This window comes from Crocuta crocuta, unplaced genomic scaffold (assembly GCF_008692635.1).
Source record: "Crocuta crocuta isolate KB4526 unplaced genomic scaffold, BGI_CrCroc_1.0 scaffold147, whole genome shotgun sequence".
Taxonomy (NCBI): Eukaryota; Metazoa; Chordata; class Mammalia; order Carnivora; family Hyaenidae; genus Crocuta; species Crocuta crocuta.
In genome coordinates, this window is record NW_027532594.1 from 3,470,503 (window position 1) to 3,485,883 (window position 15,381).

At 37.4% G+C, this 15,381-nt stretch overlaps 1 protein-coding gene and 1 long non-coding RNA gene across 4 annotated transcripts in view; one reads left to right on the plus strand and one right to left on the minus strand.

Annotated features, from left to right (window-relative positions):
• Positions 1-15,381, plus strand: part of LOC144244647 (uncharacterized) — a 63,029-nt gene that overhangs the window by 36,664 nt on the left and 10,984 nt on the right. The window lies entirely within an intron of this gene.
• Positions 1-15,381, minus strand: part of PDSS2 (decaprenyl diphosphate synthase subunit 2) — a 260,551-nt gene that overhangs the window by 33,045 nt on the left and 212,125 nt on the right. For all 3 annotated transcript variants that reach the window (XM_077780013.1, XM_077780014.1, XM_077780012.1), the window contains 2 exons: positions 11,638-11,811; positions 10,478-10,609 (listed from right to left, as the gene is read on the minus strand). In XM_077780013.1, coding sequence (XP_077636139.1) covers positions 10,478-10,609; positions 11,638-11,811 — 306 coding nt within the window. The remainder of the gene's footprint in view (positions 1-10,477; positions 10,610-11,637; positions 11,812-15,381) is intronic.

The window sequence follows — 15,381 nt, forward strand, 5'->3', positions numbered from 1 at the left end:
TGAGCCGGAGTCGGATGCTTAACCAACTGAGCCACCCAGGCATCCCAGATAATAGTGACATTTTTTAAGAGTTCAGGTCAGCTGTCCTGGAGAATGTCCCTTGTCCTGGATTTGTCTGAGTGTTCCTCACGATTAGATTAAAATAAAAAAAAATATTTTTGGCAAGACAACTAGATAAATGATGGTGTATACTTCTCTATTATATCAGAAGTCATACAATATCAATTTGTCTCATTATTGGTGAAACTAAGTTTGTTCACTGCTTCCCTTTGTATTTAATAAGTAATCTGTGGGGTGCTTGGAGTCCATGTGAATATTCAGTTCCCTTCTAACTATTCATTGAATTGTTTTAAGCCATTGTCCATTAATAACCCTTGTCTGAATAAAAGATTACATTGGTGGATACAAAAAAAAAAGACACTTTAAGGATCTTTTGCCTTGGAACTGGCAGGAATATCATTTGGCTCCTTTAGAGAACACAGGTCTTATTGAAAATTCCCTGTGCATCTGTATTGGTACGTAGGGGTGGAGTTTTGTATATATGTGAAAAGGTTTATTGGTGGACAGAGGAAGGGAGGAATGGTAGGATCCCCATCGTCATCCTGTAATGGTCTGGGTAGACTGTATGAGGATTTAGAAAGCTTACAGATCAGAAATCTATTAGATCTGCTAGCCTCACAGTTGAAGCAGTTGAGTTTTGGTTTGGTAGGAGAAGCAGAGCTTGTATCAACCCAACTTTCCAGTTACAAAGAAATAAACAGGGGAGGCCTCTTTGTTATCTTGATCATTCTTGCCTATTAATAAGATAGCACAAAGGCATCAACACCATTCAGAACTGGATTTCTCAGGTACCTGATGTTACCATCTCTTTCACCCAGGAAAGCTAAACTTTGGAGGGAAATGTGAATGTCTGTGGATTAGATTTCTTGTGTTCCCTTCCTTTGGTTAACTGGGAAAAGAGGAAGCAATAGACAGGTGTGTGGATGGCTATGGTGTCCAATTAAAAAAAAGAGGAGGGGCGTGTATTATTTATATAACAAATTTCTCTTTATTCAGAAGTCTTGTCAATCCTTTTTACTTGCTATGCTTTCTTGGAATCTGGAAGAGGCATGAAATTAAACATCGCACACACACACACACAAGATTGCAAAAAGGCCACGAGCAAATAAATCGGGCTGATAATGGAACTGAGTTGTTTCATCCAGTGGCCAGGTTCCAAGGTGATGGTCCCCAATCTGGATGGTGCACTTCAAGCTCATGATGTCAACAACCAAATGTATACTTCTTTTTCCACTTAATTTTCTTATTTCTATTAATGGCACAATTCTTCCTCTAACCCAAGTTCAAACTTATGGTTTTGGCCTCTGACTGCCCCTCTCCAGTACACACCTGCCAGCTTCTCTCCGTATCATACTAATCTTCAGGTTCTATACATTTTCTCTCTATAATGAGGTTTTTTTAAAAAAAATTTTAATGTTTATTTACTTTTTAATTTTTAAAAAATGTTTTATTTTTTTGAGAGAAACAGACAGACAGCATGAGCAGGGGAGGGTCAGAGAGAGAGGGAGACACAGAATCCAAAGCAGGCTCCAGGCTCTGAGCCAGCTGTCAGCACAGAGCCCGAGACGGGGCTCAAACCCACGAACTGTGAGATCATGACCTGAGCTGAAGTTGGATGCTCAAACAACTGAGCCACCCAGGTGCACTTAATGTTTATTTTTGAGAGACAGAGAGAGAGAGAGAGAGAGAGAGAGAAAGAGAGAAAGAGAGAGGGAGGGAGGGAGAGAAAGAGAGAGAGAGAGAGAGAGAGAATGAGTGGGGGAGGGGCAGAGAAAGAGGAAGACACAGAATCTGAAGCAAGCTCCAGGCTCTGGGCTGTCAGCACAGAGCCTGACTCAGGGATCGAAGTCACAAACTGCGAGATCATGACCTAAGCCAAAGTTGGACACTTAACCAACTGAGTCACCCAGGCGCCCCTGAAATGAGTTTTTAAAAAAGATTTTACTTTAAGTAATCTCTACACCCAACATGGGGCTTGAACTCACAACCCTAAAATCAAGAATCATATCCTCTACTGACTGAGTCAGCCAGGAGCTCCTCTCTGAAGTTTTACACCTAACCTCCTTATCTTCCCATTCTTGTTGCCAACGCTCTGATCGAGATTTTTCCCCTGCACTGATCAAGAGGTTCCCTAAAACTTTCTAACTCATCTTCTCTCTAGTATCTCCTTGTTTCTTTCATCCCTTTTTAATTTTTAAATTTTAAATGTTTTTTATTTATTTCTGTGAGAGAGAGAGAGAGAGAGAGAGAGCATGAGCAGGGGAGGGTCAGAAAGAGAAGGAGACACAGAATCTGAAGCAGGCTCCAGGCTCTGAGCTAGTTGTCAGCACAGAGCATGACGCGGGGCTCGAAACTACGAACCGTGAGATCATGACCTGAGCCGAAGTCGGAGGCTTAACCAGCTGAGCCACCCAGGTGCCCCATCCTTGTTCCTTTCATCCTATATGACGCAGCCAGACATACCTCCCTAAAACACATTTCAGACATTGGCATTAAAAACTGTCAATGTCTGCTCCATGACCTGAATCAAGTTCATTTTCTGCAAGCAAACATCCACAGTCCTCTTTTTTTCAACTGAAGTAAAATTCATATAACATAAAATTCATCATTATAACTATTTTAAAGAGTATATATAATTCAGGGGCACTTCAGTACATTCAGAACGTTGTATAGCCATCACCACTATCTAGTTTCAGGTTGTAGCATGTCGTGCTTCATGCCTTTTTACTGCTGGATAATACGCCATTGTATGGGTATACCACATTTTGTTTATCTATTCATCATTTGATGGACACTGGGCTGTTTCCACTTCTTGGTTATTGTAAATGTTGCTAATATGAATATTCACGTACATGTTTTTGTTTGAACCAAAGCCTTTAAATATAGGCATCGTGCACTATTTCAGAGCAATTCTTTGCCTGTCTCTATACTGCCCTATATTTTTCACATTTAAGCCAAACTATAATACTTTTATTTCTTTGAATATAATGCAGTTGCCTATCTGCATCTCTTTTTCATGGCCTCTGTTGCCTAGGAAGCCTCTCATTCCCACCTCTGCTATCAAGATCTTCTTCTTCAAGGACCCTCACAGAGATCACCTATTTCACAAATCCTTTCTTGACTTTCCTCTGGGCTCTCTAAATGACATCGTTACACTATTCCCATCATTACACACATTGTTTGTGTGTTTTTCTTATCCCCTCTTTATGAGGCCATAGAAAACCGTTAGACAATGTACTGCTGTATCTTCTGTAGTCGACTTTTGTTTTTCTTTAAGTATAACAGAAAAACTTAAGACACATTGTAATTAGGAGATTTCTAGAGCCATTTCAGAGTCTTTGTGGTCTCAAATACAGTCCTTTCAAATGCCCACATTGTATACCCTCTGAGGTAGAGGATGACAATATTATTCCTTTTGAAACAACTCAAAGTAACTTAAGCAATTAGAGAATATCCGGTAGCATTAGGGAAGAGTCTCTGAATGTGCATTTTCTCTTTTGTTTAAGAATATACATGTGTTGTGTTCATGTACACCAGCCTAAACTAGCAATCTTTGCTTCATGTTTTGAATAAGTAGTAATAGTAGCATAATACCTAGGGATAAGTGAGTTGTAGCTTAGTATTGGTAAAATGTAGTTCACGTAAGTAGTTTATGGCTGGTTATGACAGTGTCAGAATGTCACAAGCCTAAGTGACATTTCAGTACTTTCAGAAACAGCCAAGAAAATATAATCATAATTCCTATCTCTTCAGTGACTTATAATGGCAGCAGAAAACTAGAAAGATCATTAAAAATAAAGCTTGCTGACCTGCAATGGCCTCTGGACTCCCTGAGAGAGTCAGAGCTCTGTGGTTCTCCGCAGGATTCTACTTTCTTTTATTAGGAATCAAAATGATAACTGAGTAATGACTTCACCTCCCTAGGGTGAATCACCCATTCACTCAGTATTTTTACCTGATCATTAGTTTTCAGGAGCTACAAATTTAAATTTAAAATTAAGGTAGAATTTAGTATAGAACATTGCTCAACAAATATTTTTCAGCTGTTTCAGTTCTGGCCTGATGCTCTTAACTGCCTCTTATAAAAGTGATTGTGTGTGTGTGTGTGTGTGTGTGTGTGTGTGTGTGCACCTGCCTGCCCATGGGTGTGATAGAAGACAGCTATCTAATCTTAAGACTTTGGGTGTTGAAAAGAAGGTAGCAGGGCCTGATACGAAAAATTCCAGAAGCTTCTTCTTCTTTACAATGATACTGAACGGCACTAAGGGTATGTGATCTCCTCTTCGCTTCCCTGTCTAGTCATTCTCACTCTCCCCAAGCAGGAAATCAAAAGGGTAGATGGGACACAAACCTGTCTAAGTACAGCAGGGAAGTAATTTTACATGTGATATTAAGAAATCATAGGTGACTTCCATCATTGGGAGCAAGACTTCTCTATTTCTCAGTGTCAAAACTAATATAAGCTTCTAACAGTGATTAGTATTTTTCTTATAATGCATCTCTTGCCTAAGAGACCTCAGGTTTAGTTGAGAGCCAAAAGGGATCTCAGAAATGATCCTGTTCAACAGCATCATTTGACATTAAATAATAACAAGGACATGAAAGAATGTGATTAAGTTTATAGAGACGCTAACAGAGTCCAAACTAGAATCCAGTCTTCCAAAACCTTCCCCTATGGGCCATTTCTGCTATACCAACTTGACTTTTTTCTATTTAACAATCAATACAGGGCTGCCATCAAATAGCCTAATTCTATGAAGACCATACCACAAATACTTTTTGACAAATACTAACTGGATGACTATTCCAAGTAAGTCACTTTGGCAGGTGAATTCACTGTTATCCTTAGGGATCTTGAAATAAATTCAAAGCCTGGGGAGGAGGGGCGCCTGGGTGGCTTGGTTGGTTAAGCATCCGACTTCAGCTCAGGTCACGATCTCGTGGTCAGTGAGTTCAAGCCCCATGTCGGGATCTGTGCTGACAGCTCAGAGCCTGGAGCTTGCTTCGGATTCTGTCTCCCTTTCTCTCTGCCCCTCCTCCATTCACACACTCTCTTTCAAAAATGAACAAATGTTAATTAAAAAAAAAAAAAAAACCTGGGGAGGAAAGGATTACAAAAATGCAGTGGAGGTAAATAATCATGAAAGACTATGAAAAGAGTACTAGAACTAATTTCAGGATTAATAAGCAATTTCCTTGAGATTTCGGATAGAATGTCCCTCTTGAGTATTATGCTAATTTTGTCCCCTAACTCTGAGTAGAAGGCATTCACAGAATAAGATTACTATCTTATAGAGTTTTATATAAACATGAATATTATGATTTAGAAGATTAAAATAAACTCAAGTAAGGGGTCTTTAATCTGAAGAATGTTTCCCCCTTGTATGACAAAAACTAACTTCCTATTGCTTATTTGTTTCAGATTAATCAATCTCTTCACCAGTGATCCTGCTCAGGACTCAAACATGTAGATAGAAGAAGGGCCTGAACTAAAAAAAAAAGGGGGGGGTGGTGCCTGGGTGGCTCAGTCAGTTAAGTATCTGACTTCGGCTCAGGTCATGATCTCACAGTTCGTGGGTTTGAGCCCTGCATCGGGCTCTGTGCTGACGGCTAGCTCAGAACCTGGAGCCTGCTTCAGATTCTGTGTCTCCCTCTTTGACCCTCTCCTGCTCACGCTGTCTCTCTCTCTCAGAAATAAAAAACAAAAACAAAAACAAACAAAAAAAGAAGGGCCTGAAGTCATTTGGAGCAAACCATAGAAGCTTAGCAAGTTCTTGAGAGGGGCAACAGACTGCCAGTCTTTCGGGAAGGGTAAGGATCTAGATATCATCACAGGGAACCTAGCCTGACGGACAGGATGTCCCCTGCTCACAGCCATCATCCAGGCGGGTTTACTGACCTCTAGACACGATATATTTTATTTATTTGAGTTACTGGGTAAGGCATTGGCTATTTGGAAAGGATATCCCTTTGAAAATTTAAAATCAAGTTGGAAATAATGATTTGGGAGTATTTCACCAGCTGTTTAGGAAATCCTGGATTCTCATGTTGTCTACATTTATGACTTTGTATGCTTGCAAAGAAACTAAAAGTTAAATATGTCTCTCTTCTGTGAAGCTTCTTTAAAATTCAGATCTCCGCTATACATATATATATATGTAAATAGCCCAGGGAGAGTTGGTAGCTTCCATTCAACATATTTAGCTGGATCTTTTCAACCAAAATGTAAATCTGCAATGTATTCTAATGTAACCCAATTAGAGCTACTAACACCATCTGTATATATATTTTTGGTTCAGCTGTCAAAAAACACACAAATACACCCCAGTAATACAATATTGAATAGTTGTAGGATACTCATTGTACTATATTTCATTTAATTCTTTTTACGTTTTTAATGAATCAATTTTTCACTTTTTCCTTTTAGAATTAGATTTTTTAGTGCATACTCTAATATGTAAGTCTTTATTCATATCTGATATTTTGTGAGGACAGATTAATAGAAGTGGGATTACTATAATAAACTATATAAAATTTTATTTTATTAAAAAAATTTGGGGGGGGTGCCTGGGTGGCTCAGTTGGTTGGGTGTCCAATTTTGGCCTAGGTCATGATCTCACCGTTCCTGAGTTCGAGTCCTGCATCAGCTCTGTGCTGACAGCTCAAAGGCTGGAGCCTGTTTCAGATTCTGTTTCTCCCTATCCCTCTCTCTGCCCCTCTCCCACTCACACTCTGTCTCTCTCTCTCTAAAATAAATAAACATTAAAAAAAAAAAAGGTTTTTAGTTTCTTTGAGAGCATGAGAGAGAACATGTGCATGCACACAAGCAGGGGAGAGGCAGAGAGAAGAGACAGAATCCCAAGCAGGCTTTATGTCATTAGTGCAGAAGCTGCTATTTGGGGATCACATTCACAAACTGTGATATTATGGCCTGAGCTGAGGTTAAGAGTTGGATGCTGAACTGACTGACAGACCCAGGCACCCCTTAACTTTTATTTTAGAGAGAGAGAGAGAGTGAGCACAAGCAGGGGAAAAGGGCAGAGGGAGAGAGAGAATCTCAAGTAGGCTCCATGCTAAGCACGGGGCTCAATCCCAAGACCCTGGGATCATGAACTGAGTCAAAACCAAGAGTCAGACACTCAACTGACTGAGCTACCCAGGTGCTCCCCCCAATTTTATTTTTTAATTTTTAAAAATGTTTGCTTATTTAAGTAATCTCTACACCAAATACGGGGTTTGAACTCATGACTCTGAGATCAAGAGTCACATGCTCTACCAACTAAGCTACCTAGGCACCCCTAAAATTTTAAACTATGCTTTTAAATAAAAACAAACACATGTATCTTTTCCCCTACCCTCCACCCACTAATTGCACTCTTTGGTTTAAATCAATAGTCTATATTTATATTTTTATGCTGTATTATTCTTTAAGCCATGTAGAGTATTATGATTATAATTCCATTCTTATACATTTTTAATATTTTCACAACTAATAACTGCTTATCTTAATCCATATGTTTAGTGTAGCTATTTTAAAACTTGGCCCCAAATTCTTTGACACTCTTCCCATTGCTTAGGTGAGTCTACAAACCATTCTCTTTGATTGTGGGTGGGCCTGGGACTGTTTTGATAAGAGATTATATAAATGACTGTGTGTGTGACTTCTGAGGCTGGTCATAAAAGAAGATGCAGTCGCTGCCTTGTTTGCTGGAACGCTTGTGTTTGGAGTTCTGAGCTGGCAAGTAAGAAGTCTGACTATTCTGAGGCTGTCATGTTGCAAGGAAGCCAAGCGAAATGGAAGAACCATGTGTAAGCACTCTGGTTGGTCAGTAATGTGGTCCTGACATTCCGGTCCAGGCGCCAGCATGAGTTGAGTCTCTAGATGATTCCAGTGCCCAGCACTGCTGAGTTACCTCCAGCCTCCGAGTCATTTCAGCTGAAGCTCCAGATGTTATGGAGCAGTCATCTTTGTGCTCTGTCCAAATTCCTGACTCACAAAATTCATGAATGTAATTACATGGTTATTTTAAGCAGCTAAGTTTTGGGGTAGTTTGTTATGCAGCAACAGTAACTGCAACACTTAGTTTTCTATGTATCTATCATTGATTTGTCTTTAAATTCTCAATACGGTCAAGTACATCAGTTCCATTGTTTTCCTTAAAGAAATTTCTCCTGGTGATCTCTGTCCTTTTGTCTCAATCTGGACTGGATACATAGCCATTCATTAGCCTAGGACTTGCTTGGATGAGAGAGTGTAGCATGTTACTTATAACTTAAGGATGTTGGGCCTTGGAGTCAGGCTGCCTGAGTTTAAATCCTGGCTCCACTGTTTGCTAGCTGTGTGACAGCACAAGTTAATTTCTCTGTGCCTCAGTTTCCTCAGTAGGAGAGTGCTTGTCACATCGTAAGTGCTCTTATTGTTTATTATGCTTCCTTTCATGTTGTCCCGGGAATTCCCACTATCTCATGCCTATGTCTGATCCCCTAATTCTTGGTTACTTCTTTGTCTTGATAAAACACATCACCCGAAATATATCCCTTGAGAAAAGATGCTTGGGAGGTAAGTTTTTTGAGACCTTGTATATCTGTTTTAAATGGTCTTTATTTAACATCACACTTGATAATGTGACAGTCATAAAAGTCTAAGTTGGCAACAATTTTCTCTTTGAATATTGAAGATGTTAGTTCACTGTCTTGAAGCTTTCAATGTCACTGTTGAGAGGCCGTTCTGAGTCTTGATCCTCGGTGTATGTAGGTTTTTCTTTCTCTTCTTGGAACTCTTCAGATCTCTTTTCATCCCCATTGTTTCAAGATGTGATAATGATGTGATTATTTTGGGCCCCATTTCAATTTGAAAATTTAGGTCCTTCAATTTTTAGGATTTTTCTTTTCTTTACAATTTTTTAAGTTTATTTATCTATTTTGAGAGACAGGGGGGCAGGGAGGGGCAGAGAGAGAGAGGGAGAGAGAAAGAATCCCAAACCCACAAACTGTTAGACCATGACCTGAGCCAAAACCAAGAGTTGAACACCTAACTAATTAAGCCACCCAGGCACCTTTCTTTACAAGTTTTGTTGTTGTTGTTGTTAATTTTCTTAACTCCATTTTCAGTTTTCTTTTGGGACTCCTAATTGCATATAAGATCTGTTGAACTGGTTCTCAAAATTTTTTTGTCTTTTTTATCTTCTATTGACTTTCTCTTCAACTTTCTGGGAAATTTTCTCATTTGTATTTTGTATCTTCTGTTCTTATGATTTATAAAAATTCTGCTTTCATATTTTTTATATTTTATAATTCTGGTTTCTTTTTTTTAATTTAGATTTTTTTTTTAATTTAAACGGTTTGCCCAGAAAGGAATCCTCTCATCTTCTATCAGGTGAATGTGACTTTCTCTTCAACTTTCTGGAGGTTTTTTCATTTGTATCTTCTGTTCTTCTGATTTATAAAAATTCTGCTTTCATATTTTTATATTTTATAATTCTGGTTTCTTTTTCTTTTTTTATTTAGATTTTTTTTTTTTTAAATTTAGATGGTTTGCCCAGAAAGGAATCCTCTCATCTTCTATCAGGTGATTATGAGGGATCTGAAGCTGGCTGACGGAATTTTGAAAGCCAATGAGAAAAGAGGGTTAAGAGAGGGAAAATCTTACTGCTCCAATGCAGATATCACTTAGGCTCTCTGTGCTTTAGTACAGCAGGTATCCCTGCCCTCAGTTGTGCCCACTTTCCCATGTCCAGTCTCACATTAACCCAATTGATAAGAACCACAAAGTTAAATAAATTCTATGAAGTTTTGGGTAAAAGGGCAAGAATTATCATTCCAGAGTTTCTGGATTAAAGAAAATAAAAAAAGTTCCCCCTCATCTTTTACACCTTCTTATCTGGAAAAAAGTAAGAAATTTACCCAATTTAAGCCCCTGTACCTTTCCCACTTCACCATGCTTTTTTTCCCTCTTTGATAATACCTCAGAATTTGAGTATTCTGGATCCAAGTTTGTTTTAAAATAACCCAATGAGCTGACAGACGGAGCTTCTGGAATTCTGCAGCTTGTGCTAGAGTTTGCAGATGGGAAATTGCCGTCAGTTAAAGGGTGGTGCTATTACCATAGCCCAATTTTTGAAAGCCTTTAGAGAAAAAAAATCACCCAAGTTAATTAGCATCCACCACAGGCACTGGTTTCGGGTTGCAGTATTCTAAGAACTCAGATAATAAGAAAACAGTAGTTTAAACTCTAAGTTTTAGCTAGCATTTGCCTTTTAAAAATGTGGCTTATAAAGTAAGAATTTTACCTGTTCTATGAAAATGCTCTTATATGGCTGATCTATAGTCTTGGATCATCATGAAATATGAATTATGTTCTAAAATCACCTAAATACTACTCTACTGATCCCCCCAAATAGGAATAATTTCATTTTACCTCTCTGATCTGCTTAATCCACAAATCTCTTCCAAGAAACTCCTGATGTAAGACTACGGGAGCTGAGTTTAGATTAAAAGTCCTGGAGTCACTGGTCTTTTCCTTAATAAAAGGCTGAAGGTCAGAATTTATCTAGGAGGATTAGTCAAAAGAGTTAAATCAGTAAAATGCATATATACTACTATGTTTCAGTCACTTCAGAAAGCACCAGGTAATGCAGTGAAAAATGAAGCTGAAGGAATGACAGCTTTTAGGCGAACTTTAATAAGCAAAAGAATAGTTCATATGATGTACAGTAATCTTTAAAATTCTTTAAAATGATTTTCCCCTGACATATTCCTTTTCTATTTGGCAGCAGACTTTGCTTTTATTTTTTAAATTAAAAATAAGAATTTAAATAAAGTTTTAATGAACAAAATTGCTTAACAGACAAATCTAAGATTTAATAAAATATATAAAAAAACTTATCTGGAGTTAGTNTTCTCCTCTCTTATGGGCTATTTAAGTAACATGTAAGAAATATATATTAAATGGAATCTTTCAGTTACATATATACAGAGAAAACAATATAACAGCTAACCTCAAGACTTTTTATATCTCAGTATGCCTACTCAAAAGGACCAAGTATTAGAATTAAGGCTTTCAATTTTACTCAGTATATATATGTATCTATATGTGTTATATACACACACACATATATATATATGTATCTACATGTGTGTATATATGTGTGTGTGTGTGCATAAGTATATACTTTTTTAATCAGTATATTTCTTAAATTTCATTAAATTTCCACAATTTGTTTTATATAAGGGAACTTTAAGGTAACAAAAACACAAATATTCTCCCATTCTGTAAAGGGCAACATTACATGTTATTTCAGAATTTGTAAGAGTTCTCTCAAGAACCCTTTCAGGTGGTAAGAAAAGACAAACATCACAAATATGGTTTAAGTAACTGTAGCTTTCTATCAAAACTGCACAGTACTCACCAATCACAGTGTTTATATTACATAACAATTACCGTCTATGACTGATATATTTTAAGCACACAATAAGCATTTTTTTTGAGATATAAAAGCAGCTTATTAAATGGCAGGAGGTTTCTTATGTATCATTTTAGCTATTTAAGCACTGGAAAAAGAAAAAATGTGCAAATACCTTATGACTCATGGCCATGTGCTTCCCATACTGAAATGCCATATCCTGAACGTCAGCATCATGCTTTGCTAATTCCATTGCAGCCTGGCAGCTCTTTGCTAATAAGGCACCATGGGAGAGAAAAGTCTGTTCTTTCCAAGCTGATATTCCAATATCTTCTGTGATATGATTTTCCTAAAAAATGCAACAAAGCCAGGATTTTAAAAAATGTTTTAGGAGTAACTTAATTGTTTTTGCTTTGAAGAATAGAAGAGTTAATAAATGAAGTCCTCAAGACAGAACTAAAAGATGTGGGACCTCGGCTCTACCTGCAGAGAACTAAGGGGTAGGAATTGTTGTTTTGGGGTAATGGAGGGAAAGATGAAAGAAATCCGGAAGCAAATTTTATTTTGAACCAGGAGACTTCTATTACAGTTTATTTGTAGGATAAAGCAAAATTAGAAACTTGGGCCTCCAAACTAACTCCCTTCTACATTCACATAAGTGCTGGTATTCCAAAACACAAGATGCATATTGCCTTTAACTTATGTGGAAATGTCAAGGGCATAATGAAGAAACTGCATTCTCTTTGAAACAGTTCAATAAAAAAAAAATCACAGAGGAGGTAACCCATTATAATGGAGTATGATTAGATTATATTATCGTCCAAGTTTATTCCTATAAGAAGAAACAAGAAGATAAGGGAGTATATAAGTGTAGTTTATTTATTTTCATCTTTTTAAATTACAAAAACCATTGTAGAATCTATAAGTATACATGTACCTACTGCCTCTAGACCAGTGATGTCCATTATAAATATAATGTAAGCTGCATATGTAATTTAAGATTAGCTAGTAGTGGGGAGCCTAGGTGGCTCATTTTCAGTGTCCAGCTCTTGATTTCAGCTCAGGTCATGATCTCAAGGTTGTGGGATTGGCCCCGCCTCAGGCTCTGTGCTGGGTGTGGCACCTGCTTAGGATTCTCTCTCTTTCTCCCTCCCTCTCTCTCTGTCTGTCCCCACTTGCAAGTGTGTGCATATGCACATACTCTCTTTCTCAAAATAAACTTTTAAAAAGGTAAAATAAAATAAAATTTGCTAGTAGTTACACTAAAAAAGTGAAAAGAAATAGGTGAAGTTAATCTTAATGACATATTTTATCTATCCCAATATATCCCAAATATTTCAGCATATAAAATTATTGAGATATTTTAGGGCTGCCTGTGTGGCTCAGTTGGTTAAGTGTCTGACTTTGGCTCAGGTCATGATCTAACAGTCCATGGGTTTGACCCTGTGTGGGGCTCTGTGCTGACAGCTCAGAGCTTGGAGCCTGCTTCAGATTCTGTGTCTCCCTCTCTGTCTGCCTCTTCCCTGCTCACACTCTGTCTTTCTCAAAAATAAACATTTTTAAAAAATGCTTTAAAATTATTGAGATATTTTATATTTTTTATACTAAATTCAAAATCAGTGTGTATTTTACACTTACAACACATCACTAGCCACATTTCAAGTACTCAGTAGGTACAAGGAGCTGCCCTGGTAGATGGGTCTGGTCTGCTCTAGGTAGTCAGCTGCCTGCAGATAGAAATGATGAACAAAGTATATAAAACAGTGTTTATTTTATGATATTTCTTTGAAACTTCAAACTAACTAGAACCCCTCCAGAAGGATTAACTAAAACTACTTCCTGCCACCCATATCATAATCCTTCTCTTTCCATCATTATTTGAGGACAAAATAAAAAATAAAATGAAAACAGGACCATGAAAAGGTCAGATCAGATCCGGCCCTATTTTTTCACCATACTGAAGGGAACCTTCTGCCTATTGGTCTGATCAAATTCTCAGCTTTATTTTATTATGCCTTTAAACAAAGAGAAAGTTCCACTTACAGCAAGAGTTACAAATGTACAACATAACATTATGTAATAATAAAAAAGGCCACCCAAGGGAGAAACGGTGAATAAAGTGCTTTATAAAGCATTAAGTATGAATAATAACATATTTAGTTTTGGGAATTTAAGAATATATTTTTTACATGTGCAAAGTTAATATACCATATTGATAAACTGAAGATTGAATCCATATTATCTCTCCATACATACTAAATAAGCATTTGACAAAATTCAACTCCTATTCTTGATGGGAAAAAGAAAAACCTAAATAAAAGAGGAACAGATGTATAATTCTTTAATATGATGTGTGTGTGTGTGTGTGTGTGTGTGTGTGTGTGTGTGAGTCCCAAAGTCTGTAAATACTTTATTAAGGAACAGGAGTCTTTCCTAATAAAGGCAGGAATAAGACAGATGCACACCACTGTTATTCAATAGTGTAAAGAAGAGGCAAAAAGAGATGTATAAATATTAAGAAAGGAAGATTTTAACTATCACTATTTGAATACCATGTAATTGTCCATTGGGAAAAACTAGGAGACTCAACTACAAACTACTATAAACAAGCAGCTAATTCAATAAAGTAGCAGCATATAAATATAAAATTAATATAACTTATAATTAATATGATAAATGTATTAACCATAACTTTCATGCATAAAAAGTAATAAGAAAGTATTATAAACAGGATCTTTTCTTCCATTCTATCTATTGAAAAGAAAGATTAAAAAGCTGGGAATAGACTGAGAAATGTAAAAAATTGATACAAATAAATTGCTAAAATACTAGTGAAGGAACAGAAGTTACTTGAACGAATATAAAAACATATCATATTTAAAGACAGTATAGTCTAACCTCATAAAGTTTACTCCAATTAAACTGAAAAGACCTTTTTTCCCTCCTGAAACCAGGCAAGCTGATTCTAAAGTTCACATGCAACAAACATAATAAAAGTAGGCAGGAAAACCATGAACAAGAAGAGCTCTGTGTACGGTTGGGGGAGGAAGAGGAGAGGGGAGTTGGAGACATGGATAGATGTCTAGCCCTACCAGATGGTATAACTATAAAGATATCATGTATTATACTACAAAGCCTTTGTAATTTTAAAAAATGTGTATTTTTTAGACAGAAAGAAAATTGGACCAAATAGAAAGTCCAGAAATCAAACTATATACAAAAGATTTGCTAACTTGTAGGAAAACCTGGACTTTTCAGTAAATGTTGCTGCTACAATTGAATAGCTATCTGGGGAAAAAAAAAAAGCGCAAAACCAACCAATAGCCGGATCTGCATTTACACCATTTATCAGGATAAACTCCAAAGGCAAAAACAAAAGTAAAACAACCACAAAACCGTAAGTGATGTTAGAAGACAAAGGACAATGAGGGAAAGCATTTGCATTTCCTTTTTTTTAAAGATTAAAAATTGTTTTTTAAAGTTTAATTATTTTGAGACAGAGAGAACACACGTGTGCAGGGAGGGACAAAGAGAAAGGGAGAGAGAGAATACCAAGCAGGATCTGTGGTGTCAGCACACAGCCCGACTTGGGGCTCAAGCTCACAAACTGGGAGATCATGACCTGAGCTGAAGTCAAGAGTCATACGCTTAACAGACTGAGTCACCCTGGGGCCCCAAAGTATTCGCATTTTCTATCACGGACAAATGACAAAATCTGTGGTAGGCTAAGCGTGTCTGTGTCGTCACAGCCCCTCTCCCCAAATGTGACCTTAACATGGCAAAAGGTACTCTCCAGATTGACTGAATTCAGGATGTGGCGATGGAGGGGTTATCCCAGATTAACTGGGTGGGCATAAGGTAATCACAAGGACCCTTGTAAGAGGAAAGCAGCAGGGTCTGGGTCAGACAGGAGAAGTGA